The 15,249-nt window shown below is 39.9% G+C and overlaps 2 protein-coding genes across 4 annotated transcripts in view; both read left to right on the top strand.

The window, feature by feature from the left end:
* Positions 1-15,249, top strand: part of kek3 (leucine-rich repeat, immunoglobulin-like domain-containing kekkon 3 protein) — a 238,020-nt gene that overhangs the window by 186,788 nt on the left and 35,983 nt on the right. Inside the window, exons 1-2 of one of the 3 annotated variants that reach the window (XM_086830991.1) lie at positions 11,168-11,658; positions 13,381-13,895. The exons of 1 other annotated variant lie outside the window; for it this stretch is intronic. The gene's annotated coding sequence lies outside the window, so the exon portion shown is untranslated. Of the gene's footprint in view, positions 1-10,207; positions 13,896-15,249 lie in introns of those variants that run through there. One more of the 3 variants, XM_086830989.1, reaches the window with a different exon arrangement.
* On the top strand, positions 8,863-10,054 carry LOC110182383 (uncharacterized). The gene is made up of 3 exons (XM_020950425.2): positions 8,863-9,567; positions 9,626-9,883; positions 9,938-10,054. Exons 1-3 carry the CDS (start codon positions 9,407-9,409, stop codon positions 9,960-9,962), a joined length of 444 nt encoding a protein of 147 aa, XP_020806084.1. The 5' UTR covers positions 8,863-9,406; the 3' UTR covers positions 9,963-10,054.

The raw sequence follows: 15,249 nt of genomic DNA, 5'->3' as shown, positions 1-15,249 counted from the left end.
CAAAGTTGGCTACTGATCATACATACTTAATGGTCATAGATACTTACTCATCATAATTAATTACTGTTCAGAGTTACTTGCTGATCATAGTTAAATACTGGTCATAGATACTTACTGTTCATAGTTAATCATCATATCATATGATTCCCAACTGGTTCTAACATCCCCGGAACGAAGTGACTTCTGCCGGCCACGTCTCAGATATGTGTTGTGTTACAAAAGTTGCAAGTCATTGTTTATTAGTCTTATAAATTAGTAACTGATCATATATACTTACTGTTCATAGATACTTACTGGTCATAGATACTGATCATAGTTACTTACTGATCATAGATACTTACTGTTCAGAGTTACTTATAATTTTAAGATTTATATTATTTTAAGATCTATATTTTCCTCAGTGCAAAGGTTTTGGATTAAGACAAGCGTCAGCCATGATAGAAACTCAACCCGACATCTGCTCCGGGTTTCAGCTTGACCTCAAGCTCCTCCCTGTCTCTCCCTCTTGCTACTTCAGAGTTCACGGATCCCGTCCAGGTGAGGCGGAAAAAGTTATAAGGTGCCAAAGGCCGTAAAAGATGCAATCAAAATCAAACTGATTTGTCTCCGGGGAGCGATGCCAACTTTTATATTTACGAGCGGGCACCGGCACCAAACTCTCGGTTGCCCTGAAGTCGCGGCGAGACGAAGATGGAATACACTCCAAGTTGATAAATGCACTGCCGGGATATATATATAGATGAATATCTGAACAGATTGGCCACTTGAGAAGGGGAATTGTAAAATATTATATCAGGAAGGAATTTCAAAGGGATATCTTAATATTAAATTAAATTTAAATAGGTAATTATTAATTAAAATACATGCTATTAGATTGCTTTTTCTTAGGGAATAAACCCAAAATCTTTTAAAGAAATATCTAACTTTAGACATTTATGGTACAAGTTCCAAAACATCGTTGGTATTCTAGTAACCATGCCCTTCTGTGAGGCCATAAAAAGCGGTTTTTCCTATTTCGTGGAAACTGCATTTAAATTGCACTAACCCTGGCACTGAAAATGAGCATGGGTCGTGGTCCTGAGACTGGGACAGGAAAGATGTCCCGGCAGCTGGACGCTTTAATTAGACAGTCGCACTTGTGTGAACTTCTGGCCAAAATTGCCGGGGAATCCAAAGTCAAGGAAATGGAACCTGGGGGGAAGCTGTAACCGAAACTGGAGCTGAATTCCAAGTTCCCAGAACGCGGGACCAAGGACCGAAACTGGGGCTTCCTCCCTGCAATGGCCGCCGGTCGCGAGTCATGAAATTTATGCGTTAAAATTGCATAATTTGGCCACGCAGACGCAGCAGACGCGGAAAAACTTTGCACATAAATTCTGTGAGTCAAGGTAACGGCGCAAACTTTTCGACTGCCCCTCTCTGTGAATCCCCGGGGCCCTATCAAATTAAACACTTTTTGCTGCTGGGGCGTCGTCTACTTATCGGAAGGAGTCGGAGGGTTGCCAAACCCTCCCGAGATGCATAGATATATCTATAGTATATATATCTACATATAGAGTAACTGGTCGGATACACGTGCTCAGATGGAAGATGCACAATTCAAAGCAAACACACACGATTCGATTTTAATTTCCTGTTTCGGCTTGTTTCCCCCCCAAAAAGCCGCCTCGAACTTCTGCAATCGTCGTTGGTTGCCATTTCATTGCCTCTCTTTGAATTTGCAAAATATCTATGAGTGGAAAAACTTCTATACCTGGTATATGTTAAAAACAAGAGTATGTAAGAGTTTGAATTAGTTGGGAACATATAAGCCAAGCTTTTGTTAATCTTTAATCAGCGTACTATTTAAAATGAGTATTTAACACTGCACAAGAGAAGGAAAAACCATATAACAAATTAGTTATTTAAAATCTATTATTATTATTACCCTCTCGAATCAAGAACTGTTTAAATGTATAATATTTTAAGGCAGAATATTTACAATGTTATGTGATAACATTAAACCCCTTTCGGTATGCAACACATTCTTTTATCAAATACTGGGTATCTCTAAGTCGCTTCCCAGGATACTCAAATTCCCTTTGTTCCTTTTGCTGGGCTGTTGTTATTTTTTGTCTGTGACATTCCAAGTGATTCTTTTTTGCTCTTGTCCCGACTCCCTAATAGTTTTTCAGTGCAAACTTTATTTAGTGCTTCTCGATGGATTGTCCGCCTATTTCCCTCCTGAATTTTCACTCAATTTTGTCGTTGGCCAATTTTTGGTAGAATTTTTGCAATGAATTTCGCTTTTGCCTGGCCATGTCTGGTGGCGTTTTTATGAAGATAAAAAGCTCAGCTCAGCGGCTCGGCATTCGAATGTCCAATGTCCGATGGCTTATATGCGACTACCAGCCTGTGGCTAATGGGGCTGATGGCCTAGAACCCATTTGAGCCCTGTTAGCATGGTCAAATGTGTGGGAATACTCTGGCCCGAACCGAATTGCGGTGGAAACACCAGTCTGGCCCAAAACTCCGATCCCTGGTTGCTGCTGTAGCTGCAATAATTGTTTATTGGCAGCAATGGATTTAAATTGTTATCGATTGCAGCTGCGAAACAATTATAAGCGGCAGCAAGTGTGAACTGAGGGGTGGAGCCATGGCTGAATGGTTATTCAATTCATGAAGAGAAATGTGCTTTCAAGGCTGCCAAAGATTAAGCCGGGGTCATCGATAAATATACACAATTTCTGATAGTGTTTGTCTGGCACGAGTCTTGTTTGCATTTAATGAAAGCAGCTGCATTCCAGAATGTCGATTTCAGTCAAACTGCCACTTTTGATGCCGATATTAAGTTTTCATTGTGAGCTTAAGCTGATGGTATATAAATTCCTTAACAAATAAGCTTAGGGGAAAACAATAGAGGTTAAGAACTTCAATCACTTTAAAATATATGTGAAAATCAAGCAAATGCAAGGAATGTTTGAATTATTTATAAATAAATTGAGGTTAGTAAATAACTTAAAGGAAAGCCCATAAAATGATGTGAGTAGTAATATTTTCCCCAACAAATACTTACTTTATTTTAAATGCTTTTTGTTTTTACTTTAAAACTAAACCCTTAAATGAATATGAACCAGCTTAGCTGTTTACACTGTTTATTTCGAGGAACTTTATAATTTAAGCTGACTTTCGCAGCACAATTGGCCAAGTTGAGTGTCCTTTTTGGGGAGGACTTAAGCTGCCAAAATGCAAAACAAATACAACAAGCAAACTGAGGCCAACGAGCCGTGCGCAGTGGCATCAAAGTGAAGGAGTGTCTTCTTCGCTCCTTGCACAGAGCAAAACGAGTCCTGTCGCATAATTTTTGGCAAGAACGTGAAATTAATTATGCGCCAGAAGAAAGGCAAACGCAGAGAATGGGCAGCCGAAGAAAAGGGCTAACAAAGGACCCCACCGCGCAACATCCTGGCCAAGTCGCGTCAGCTGCCAACAATTTTCCTGGCGCCCAAAAACAAAAAAAAAAAAAAGAGCACGGAAGGCGCAGTGGGCAGCATTCGCTCCGAAGCATCCAAGGATTATGTTAAATTTAGCGGTGACGATGACACACAAGACACTTGGCAAAAGGTTCTCACACAATGCCCGCAATAATTGCGCGAAATTGGGAATGGCAGGAAGGAGTCGGGCAGAAGGTGGCCATTAATTGTGCAAAGTCAGTGCGACTGAAAAAGCCAAAGTCAGTGCCAAGTTAACAGACGCCACTTGCCAAAGGACAGTAAGAGAAAAATCAAGCGAAAAGTTACCAATTTCCATTAAAAGAAACTTAAATCAAGGACTTACTTTTGTAATTTATAAGGCATTATTATAAACATTATTTAAATATTTTCCTAGTGCTTAAAACTCCTACTCTGATTAGAAGTTTTATCATATAATAAGTTTTATTTATAATACTCTTTATTATAATCAATTTTCATTTGTTTTTCCAAGTGGAAAACCTCTAGCAAAAGGCCAAAAGTGGAATAGGACCAACAGAGGGGAGATGCATGAGAATAAAATGTCCTCGACGAACTGAGCTCCTCCTTGCCATTTTCTCTCTCGTTGTCTCCTCCATATATATTTCGGTATGCCATAAATTTAATGCTATTTTTATTGTCATTTCCATGGCAAGGCTGAATGTTTGTTTAATTTTAAATGCCAAGCGAAGGACTCTTCCTCGTGCGTTCCGTATCCTGTCCTGTTGGTTCGCAAAACCTCCAGCAATTAAATACAATTTCGAAAATCCCAAAAAGTGCGTTCGTTGTCGTTGTCGCAGCAAGGAAATAAACAGCAGAATGGCATTAAAACGGGGCCAAAGTAAAGATAAATCATGCACAATTCTCAAACGCTCCTCTTCTATTTATCAAGCTCAGCGGAATTCTTTGTGAATGGAAGGGAGGAGGGATCATTTTGCAGGGGTGCGACGGCCAAACCGGAAATATATATATATACATTTTAAAAGGCGCGTGGAAATTTGCTTTATGGTCGGTAGAGATTGCCAGAAACAGACACAGATAAAGGGCATTTTCCATTACGCTGAAAAGCCTCAAGTGGAAAATGGTATTTGAGTTGTGTAAATTTATGTTTAATTTAACAATAACAATTTATTAAGATTGCTTAAGAGTTAATTATTTACTTTTATATACTGTAAACAAATGTATTTTTATGAAAATCAAAGAGTTAGTTACTTTATTCAATATTTTGGTATCGTTTCTAAGTACAAATAAATAAAAAAATAAATCTTCTAGTTTAGCTAAGGTTTTATTTAACATATTTGAAACCTTACCTTTAAATAATTTCTAACCCAATTTTTAATCACCAAATTTCCACCAATTCCCCTTCACAAGAGACCACATCACATTAGCAAAAGACAATAAAAAGGCTGTCGGCAGGATGAGGAAAAACAACATTTCCTTTTGCGGCTGGCCAAATATTTGCATTAAATTTGGCCAAGTGGCAACGTTTATTCTGCTATTATATGTATTTTTTTTTGTATGCTCGCCTCTCGGTTTCCTGCCGCTTTACTTGCTTTCAATTGCGTTTTTTCTACCCCTTTCTCTGCTCCTGTGTTTTTTTGTGCCACGCCACTTGATTTTCTCATTCTCTATTTCCTCTTCATTTTTCTTCGCTTTTCCAGGCAGTGAGTGTGTGTGTGTGTGTGTGTGCGTGAGAGGGGGAGTGGTCATTTTTTTGTATTTTTAGTTTTACAACAATTTCTTTGTTTGTTCTGTGCTCTTTCGTGGCGAGTTAATTTTGCATTTCCGCTCATTTAACTGCATTTTTCCACCCCGCACCACCAGAATCTCCCTCTGAGTTGTTACCACGTTGCCATGGGCCGGGCTCAAAGTGCCGTGAAGTTGTTTTGGCCGCAGGAAGTTCATTTGGAAAAACCGGCAACAGAAGCGAAAGTCATATGAATTTTCCCGACCAGCAGGAGGCTATGGAACTTCACTCGGAAGCAGAGAAAATTGAAGAGATTTCAGTCTACAGAACAGACAATACAGAGATATACAAAGCATTACAAATATAAAATATATATTTCACTGAAAGAAATGGTACGAATAAACCGTAAACGCAAATTTCCATATTCTAGAGATGATGTAAGTGTAGCAAAGAAATAGCAGGAAGTCGATTCTTAATCATTATTTTGTAATTTTATAAATATTTTATAACCCCTAGGAATGTCCTTCAAAAAGGGGAAAACACATCAGGGAATCCTCTTCGAATCTCTGCATTGTCTCTGCAGCTTCCTCAATCTATGCCTTAGAACAAGGATATCAAGAAGAGTTTGATTTGTTTGAGGACGAAAACTTTGATTTACAAGAACAAGATCCGATACGTAAAATTTAGAAATCTTCAAAATACCGAATTAGTTTCGTTGGACATTGACTTTGAGAAGAAGAGCGAGAGTTTTTTAAAGATTTAAGCAAAGGCTCCAATTCAGAAAATCTAGCAAAAATAACTCTAAAATCCTGCTTAAAACAAACACCGACTTCCATCATCACTTCAAGACTTGAAAATGGATAAAAAGCGGGTGAAGTGTGAAAAAATAAAGAGAAGAAAATGCCACGCATTTATCCTGCATCCTTTTATGAAGCCCCGAGCCCGAGTTTTTAAATAATTTTATGCCTATTTGCCTCGCGATGCTTGGAAAATTTCACACCTCAGCCATCAAAAGTTGGGGGCCGACGTGCGTGCCACAAGTTTTTGCCCATAAAGGATAACGAAAGGATACAGAAACTATGCGAAGCCAGAGCTGTACATTAATTCAAGTAGAAGGATTCACTTAAAGTTCAAATTTGATGTTTGTTTAAGAAGCTGTAAAGTTAAAAATGGGAAAAATATATATTTATAAAATTGTGTAATATAAATATCTGTAATATGAGTTAGGAGCATGTGATGGTTTTGGAAAATCCCCTTTTAACACGCTCCTGCAAAAACCTCATAAAAATTATATGTCAAGAAGAAAGATGCTTAAAGATGCAAGATACAAAACAGCTGCTGGAAAATGTTTGGCCCGAAAGGGAAAACTTTCCCTCCCGAGTGAGTTAAAGTGCGGATTGCGAATGTGGAATGAGTGCGAATCTGGATGAATGTGTGTGAATGTGAATATGAAATCATGTGCATGCAAGGAATTCGATTATTTAATATCTGAATTTGATTCAGCATCTTCTCAGAGCTCGAATTTCGAATCTCGCATCTCGAATCTGGCATCTTTGGCAGCAGCAGCAGGTGCAGTTTTTCTCCTCTTCCCCGGGAGAGACTTTATGGCTCCGAGCATCTGGGAAGCAACTGCATCTGCATTTTTATGTCTGCGCGGGTGCGCAGTATATTTGTTTAACTTATGTGTGTCGGATTCTGTTCATTGCACGTGCCACCACACCATGCCAAACCATGCCACACCATGCCACACCATGCCACACCACCCCCAAAACGACCCCGAGACCGACTTAAGACGCAGCATGACATTGCACTTAGCTTTTGCCTTTCGCCGCCCTCAACCTGCAACCAGCTGTTGACTTTTATTGTGGCTTGACATTAATTTGTTAAGTGCGCCACGGCTGCCTGCCCCTGCAGCAGCCAAGACAGACCAGAGAAAACCTTGTAAAAGTCAACTTGGGGGCAGGGGGGCTACGAAGAAAACTTGAAGGTGAGAAGCTCCTAAGTCATAGATATCAATGCACTGCGAAGAAGGAGAATTTATTTATTAATAGGATACAAAAAATATTGTATTTAAAGTATGAGGATATAAGCCTAGGAAGAAACATTTAAGTTTGATTTGAACTTACGAAAGTCCTCCCGCTTAAAAATATATAAATATAAATACTTTTAATATATTGCAATTTAATTTAATTATTTAATCCCTTAATAGATTCCTCTCTTTCTCAAGCTTTGTCCCTTCGAGGTTTCCCTTGAAATCCAATTCAAAATCGAAGCTGCACTTTCTTTCGCTATTGTCCGTGGCATTGTTGCTTTTAATTATGCCCAATGCACTGTGAAAATGCTTAAAAATGCAAATTATGCATCGCAAAATGCAGAGCATGCAAAATGCTACCCCATAATTTATGAGCCACATGGCCGCCACATCCTCATCTCCTCCCCTCAGCATCCCCCTTCATTTTCTGCCTCACTTCCGATTTCCCGGAATCTGCCGCGGCGGCATTATGTTGTTGAACATTCGGTTTGGTGTCATCGATGACCCCATGTCCGATATGCAGAAGCACGATTATAGATACACTCAAGCTGATCGAGATGCGAACGTGATTCAGGAAGTGAGTGGGCCTTGAAAGTTGCGAATTATATTTTATTATTATTATTAACAGGTTACTGAATTAACCTAGAACAAGTATTTATTATTTTAGAACTACGAAAAGAAACGAACTTCGGAAAGCTGATTTTTATATTCCCTTGCAGTTTGCAATGAAATTATAGGATCTATTCGGAAATCGATCAGAACTTGGCTTAAAATATTTGCATTTGAAACGACAAAAATCCGACTAGTTAGATTTTTGAAAACTCATAACTAAGCCACAAAAGCAGTAATTTCAAATCGGAAAGCGGTTCTGTGTTACTTTTTGTTAGGGTGAAAAATCAGCATACTTTATTTAAAATTTTAAGAAACTTCAAATTTTTGAAATTTTTTTAATTTTTACACCTTTTTTTTCTTTCGAAAAAATGGAAAAAATTTTGAAAAACTGTACCTCAACCGGACATAGTTCGATCGATTCAGCTGATGATGCTGATCAATAATATATATGATTTATGGGGTCGGAAATGGCTCCTTCACTGTTTTTCAAGCTTCTGACTAAACCTTTAATACCTTTCTTTGACTTGATTTTTTCTATATTTTATATGACAATTTTGTCTATAAATCAAATTTTCCAAAACTCATAACTCAGCCAAAAATGCAGTAATTTCAAATCGAATACCTGTCCTGTGGTAGTTTTTATTATGGCAACAAAACTGCATACTGAATTTAAAATGTTAAAAAATGTAAATTTTTGTCGATTTTTGACAATTTTAACGATCATAAAAATAACAAAAAATTCAAAAATTATTTTTTCCATGGAAATGGCTAGATCAACTCAGTTATTGATGCCGATTAAGAATATATATTTGATTTATAGGGTCGGAAATGCGTCTTTCACATAATAACAAATGTCTGAGTACAATTATAATAAGGGTATACAAATTGGTATACAAATGCAAATTTTATAATGTTTGTTGCATGTTTAAAACAAATGAGAATAGTTATACTTAAACTTTTAATTCTTCAGGTAGTTTTATGAACTCAAAACAATATATTTTCAAAACTATCCAAAATCAAAATCACTTTGCCATCACCGCTCCGAATTACACTCACACCCATAACCAATCCACACACACACAGAGAGAGAGGGATGCACATAATATTTGTTTAATTAGCCCGTATTAATGTCGCTGCACGAGCAAACAGAGGTGGCAGCTCATTATGAGAAACGCCAAAGAGCCAAACGGCCATTGTTATTGGCCATTTTAGTCGGGCTACCCACTAAACACACCGAAGCGCACACATGCAACACACTAAGCACTGAATACTGACTACTGACTACTCACCACCCACATGCCACCCACTTTGGCTTTGATCCTGTGCATTTTGCCACCACTACTGACCCACTATTCGATTTTCATTTTCATCGGCTATTGAATCAGAAAACCATTTGGCCCCCCCGCCCACAATAAATCCGCTTGTGAATTCAATTGTGGCATTCATAATATGGTGCATCGACTCACTTTCTACATTTCCCTGCCTAATGATGGGATTTCTGTTTTCGTGTTCGGTAAATTACGCAAAATAAGTTCGCTTTGAGAAACCCTTCAGAATCCGTAGAACACTTTGATTCCAAATCGAATAATGGCCGGCAAAAAAAAGGCGACCAAACTGTGGGAACCCATAGGAAAGGATGAGTGGCAGACCACAACACAGGCAATGCTCGAGGAAGGCGCCAAAGGACTAAAGGCGATTCCCTCGCAAAGGAAAAAGCTACTCAACTTTCAGTCCTTCAGTATGGAAGAGTAGGAGTTTTCATAGATATTTTTATAGATTTCTTTATTAAACAAGATCTTCTTAAAGTCCCCGTTATGGTACCGGCGATGAGGATGAAAGTATGGAACCCCCTATGCTTTCCACCTATAAAAGACAATTCTCCCAACCTTATCCCAATCGATGCAAGCCACTGGCCCCAAAGACCGAGTCTCCTGATTGGATGTTCAATCGCATACCCAAGAATGACTTCGAGTTTACAACGGGAATGGACTCCAAATTCCTTGACGATCATATGCACCATCTAACCGAGATTCGAAAGCGAGTTAACTTCTTCAGGCAATTAAGGTGGGAACTAAAATCGAGCAACTATACTTAATTAATCTATATTCCATTCCTTAGAAATCAGTCCTTCCTGCAGTATTAGCAGCTTAAATTAATTGTTGTCTTGTTTAAAAGTTTCAATGACTGAATTAAAAGACGTAAAGAATGCTTTTCAACTAGGGCATTCTCAGAGAATATTTTTTTGCTCTTTCCCATTGCGATGCAATTTGTGGCAATTTGGCCCAATCACCGCAGGATCTCATTTTAAAAGCTCTCAATTGAGCCACAATTATAAATTACCCGTCATTATGGCCCCCCGTCCTCTGGCCTGGTCATGTCCTGTCCTGGGGAAAATGTGTCAATTGCATTCTCTGCTATCCCTTCGTTTTCAATAGAAATCAATTAATTTTGCATAAATAAACTCGATTGTCAGGAGGGGGGAAAAAAGGCAAAGGAAAAAGCCCCAGCTACTCACACTGATGAAATCAAGCCCCGTGCTTGACCATTATTAGGTTACAACCGGGAGTTTTTCTTGGAAAAAATAGCAAACAAATTGCAATTAATAATGCAGAAGGCAACCGTCCGTCCGAGTCCGTGTCCGAGTCCACGATACAGCGCAGATATTCGCCCCCGGGCACCGCCAGGCATTGCTTCCAATTTGCATAAATGCTAGAAGACCTCGAGGAGCGGGTGGTGTCAAACTAATGGCAGACTATGACAGGGATCTGATTTATTATGCACGGTAATTAGTTTGGCCTCTTTAGCGGGCCAAATGGAAGCCAATAAACCAGGCTGACATGCCGCTGCATTGATTTCGCCCCGAGGAAAGCGCAGAAAGTGAGGAACGTGCGATGGATTTCCTTTTGTCGAGCATCGTGCTGGACTGGTCAAAAACAAAACACTCTCCGTTAGAGAGTCGGAATGAATGTACCACCGAGGTGACAGGCTCACAAACTGACAGAGGAGGAGGATGTGGCTGCAGAAAAGCAGGATTCAAATACGGCGGAGTGGCTCTTTATCAGGATGCTGTAGGATAGGGTAAAGTTCAGTAAATGCAAGATTTCAGTCATGAATTTGTTTTTAACCGAAGACTGTAGCTAAAAACAATATGATTAATAATTTCGCTACCGTTTAATTATTATAATTTAAATGTAAAATAATCACAACCCTTTTGGTAAAGAAAGACAGCTAATTATGAAAGGTAATAGGCCTGACCTTTAACCCCAAAACTTGACTGCTGACATATCGGACAAACAGAGTGACTTTCTTGAAATCCAACAGCAAGCTCTTCCCGCTGGGAAGAGCCTCAAGCACAAACAAACAAAAACCAGTTTTGGCGACGTTTGTTTGTTTGCTCGACATTTTGGCACATTCCAGGCAGACGCCTGCCCACATTCGTCAGGCCGAAGGCACCCGCAAGGATGTGAAGGGAAGGATGTGGTACTGGCAGACTGGCGATAAGAGCCTTCCACACACACTGATAACTGATAAGAGCTGCAAATTCACCACACCTCACTATAGCACATGGTATGTTACACCAATGCATGGTGTACTTATATTCACCATACACCAACAAAAGCCGGCTCTCTGTTCTGCGACTGCGTTGCGCTCTCTCGTGTGGTCCCTTCGGCTCTGATAAGGACGAGGTTCGGCTTGTGAACGAAGCTGAGGTCGGGTCACCTGCTGGCGGTACTCGTGGTTGCAAGTCAGTTCACTCGGGAGCGCGGCGGAGTTCGTTTAGCGGCGGGCCAACGGTGCGGATACTTGACTTGGGCCGGGAGCTGCCAACACAGTAAAAAGTGAGAGGTGACAGTGCGAATCGAGATTCTCGGGAATCGGGCAGTGATATCCGAATATCAACCAAGCTGCCCGGAAAGATCAAAGAGGTTCGAAACACCCGAAACGCAGTGTCAAGTGATTTTTGAAAGCACAGGAAACAAAATAAAACACAGGAAAAAAAACCTACTCCTCAGTTCGTGTGCCTCCTGCATGTGTAATTAATTTTTGGCATTTAAATTGGCCAACATCAAGGCTTTAAATCAATTTGACAAATTTGCATTTTACTGGTGGGCGCGAGAAAAAAAAGGGAGTAAGCGAAAATAAAGGGAAGCCAGCAAAGGCAATTTCATTTACAAATTGCAAATTGATGTGGCAGGGACCCGAAAATACAGCAGCAATCAGGGGTCGCGGGGCTTTGGGGTAAATGAGGAAGCCTGCCAAATGTCCTTACAGCGCTCCTTTATTCTCTTTCCGAAATCATTTGTCTGATAGGAGGCAACGTGTTCGGCACGGCGGATTAAGTGGATTATGGGGGTCGTCTTAAGGATTAGTTCTTTCCGAGATGTTGGAGGATATCAATTGGTGGGATGTCCTTGTCAAGGCAGCTTTTAAATTGGGCCCTAAGTTTTGGGTTTCCTTGGTATTTTGATGTTTAACAAGTGTGTCTAACATGTGGGTTGGGGTGTAATTTCTTTTTATTTAGAGCAAGATTAAATACTTGCCAACTAATTTTAATTTTGTAATTTAAATAAATTAATAAACCTGATTAGGATCACTGTACCATTGAAACCCATACTATTTTTCTTCTCCTCCATTAAGAAACTTCATTAAGAATCTCATTAAAAGTGTTTCCTATGGAAAGTTTTTCTTTATTATGACCCATTATTATCTTTTCATGGAAGAAACTTTCTCGGGTAATTTCCTGTTCTCTACACCAACTGGTCCACATTAAAAATTTTCATAACTGATTTAAATACTTTTCATTTTGCATATTTTTCACCCATTTTTGCGTATTTTCCTAAATATGGTGCAAAGAAATCTCGCATTTACACTTTAACAAAGGACGAGGAAAACGGCGAAAACGGGAAAATCTTGAAGAGCTGTGGGAAGGTGGGGGGAGGGTGACAGCGAAGGAGCAAGAGTAATAATAATAATAAGAACAAAATAAAAGGAATGAGCTAAAGAAAAATGACTGAAACGTGCCTCGTATGCAAATATTTGCAAAACGCAGGACTAATAAGTGGAAGGAAGGCAAGCGTGGCCGAGGTCGGGTATCCTGTAGGATCCGAGGTGTCAACGGGTCCTCGGGCAAACTTTTCCCCCTCCTTCCACGGCGAAAAGTTATCAGCGCTGCTTTAATGGAGCTGGGTGAAAAGTACGCTACTTGTTCTTTATTTTCTTGACTTTTTTCCCCCTGTTTTCATAAATTAAAGAATCATTTCTCCCACATTTATAACAATAACAGAAGTCTGTCGACGGATTCCGAGAGTCCTAAAAAATGCTCATGTGCTCTCTCACCCCATAAGGGAAAAATGAAATAAATTTCATTGCATAATTCATGGGGCACTGGGGAGCAGGTTTCGGCGGGGGCTGTCTTGCCATTTTTGTTTGGTCATAAATCTTCTGGCATATGGGCTGCCATGGCCATCATCATCGTCAGTGGATGGGAAATGTGAAATCCGCACACCAAAACAAATATATATTTTAAAAATTAAATTTTTATTGTTCTCCCTTATCGTTAGCCAAATGCCCATAAACAATTCATCAGGCAAAAAGGGGCAAGCGCCAGATATTGTTTACAATTGCCTAAAAGGGCATGAGACAAGCAAATAAAATAGTTTGCAAATTCATTCCATGACAAGTGGCTAAAACAATAAGCACAAAACGTTTTAAAACTCTATCTCTCTCGAAATACAAACAATGAACATCAGCAGCAGCAACAGCAGCAGCATCAGCAGCAGCATCAGCAGCAGCAGCAACAGCAACAGCAGCAGCAACATGGCTGCAATATCAACATCGTCAGTGGCAGCAGGTCCACTCAGTCGGTCATCAACGATGGCAACAACTATGTCCTATGGCTAATACAAAAGTAACAAAACAACAAATCGCCAACAACAGCAACTAAGCCAAAAGTTCGCCAAAGCATTTGATGCTAAAACAACAAAAGCAGCAACAGCAACAGCAGCCACATCAACATTGGCAACACTTTTACGAGTTGCCAACTACCTTGTACAACGAATTTTTATTATTGCACAAGGTAAGCCCCGAACATTCTCTTCTTTTTATATTTTATTTAGAGTTTAACAGAGCGAGGGGAGGGGCGGCAAATTGATGTCCTCGGCCACCTTTTTGCCCCCTGAATGAATCGAGCAGCAGAATTTAATGGAAACTCACCCGTTTTTCCTTTTGTCGTTTCTCGGGGTTGACAAAACCTGACCTATCGCAATTTCAGATGAGTTGAAAGTGCAACGAAAAGTTGCTCGTTTTTGGCAAACAAGTTGGCCAGAAGAGGTGGGAGGCCAGAAGTGATTGCCAGAAGTGGCTTTGACTAAATTGACAATAAAATGTAAGGGCTTTTACGTTTACATCCTTTTTTTTTACATATTTTAAGCAGGGAGAAGCTTAACTTTTAAATTAAATAAGCAAATACTTTTTCAACTAGTAAAAGTTAGTAAAGTAAATAAAGAAATTTTGTAAATAGAATCATCTATGAAATTTAAAGTATTTATAGTTACAAAGAAACGATAGAGCATATATATTCCATCATTATAACCCAACATACTTGTGGTTAGAGAAAGTGCTTTCACCACAGAATATTGGCCAAGGCAATTCACATTCTCGCAGTTAAATTAGCTTCTCTTGGCTTTGGCAAAACTGAGGGAAATCCCCATAATTAAATGCAGGCCACATGGCTTGACTCTCAGATTTTCCAGCCGCCACATCCTGCATCCTGCATCGCATTCCACTCGATCTCAAGCACATGTCCGACATGCATCATCTTGGCGAGAAAAAGAGAGAAAAATGCTGACAGGCGAGCGAGTGGAAAAGTTGCTCAAGTCGCCATTGAAAATGCTTTTCAGCTGCCGCATGGAAATCCCTTTTTAATTTTTCATAGATGCTCCTCCACGCTCAAAGTCAAAGCAAACACGAGCAGAAGTCGAGAAGGGTGGACTTCGAAATGCATGTGCACAGTGTAAGGCATACTTAGCCCATTGCAAACACATTTCCCCGGCACTTGACTTGCCCTCCGACTTGACTCCACTCATCTTTCATCCATCCAGCTGCCAAAAATCCAAAAATTTCCCCCCCATATGCTAAGCGTGAAAAATTGCCGGAGATGGACGGAGATCCTTGGGCGTTCGTTCGCCGCTCCTCCCCGCTGACCTGCCAGCCGATCAAATATTTGCATAGTAAATGGTTTTTATTATTAACTGTGTAAACCTCCAGCTTGGAGGCGAGCTTTGTCTTCACAGTCGGCAGCCGTCCAATTTTCGTAAAAATGCCGTAACAAAGTTGTTAAAATATTTGCCCAACTCTCTCTAAGTGGCCTGCTTAGCTGGCGTTGGTCAGTAATGGAACATTCCACGCAGTTAGTTTCGACCGGAGACCGA

Source organism: Drosophila serrata, unplaced genomic scaffold, assembly GCF_035046125.1.
Source record: "Drosophila serrata isolate PLE 108 unplaced genomic scaffold, ASM3504612v1 contig_240, whole genome shotgun sequence".
NCBI lineage: Eukaryota > Metazoa > Arthropoda > Insecta > Diptera > Drosophilidae > Drosophila > Drosophila serrata.
The sequence above is the reverse complement of the archived record's forward strand: the minus strand, read 5'-3'. Positions and strand labels throughout refer to the sequence as shown.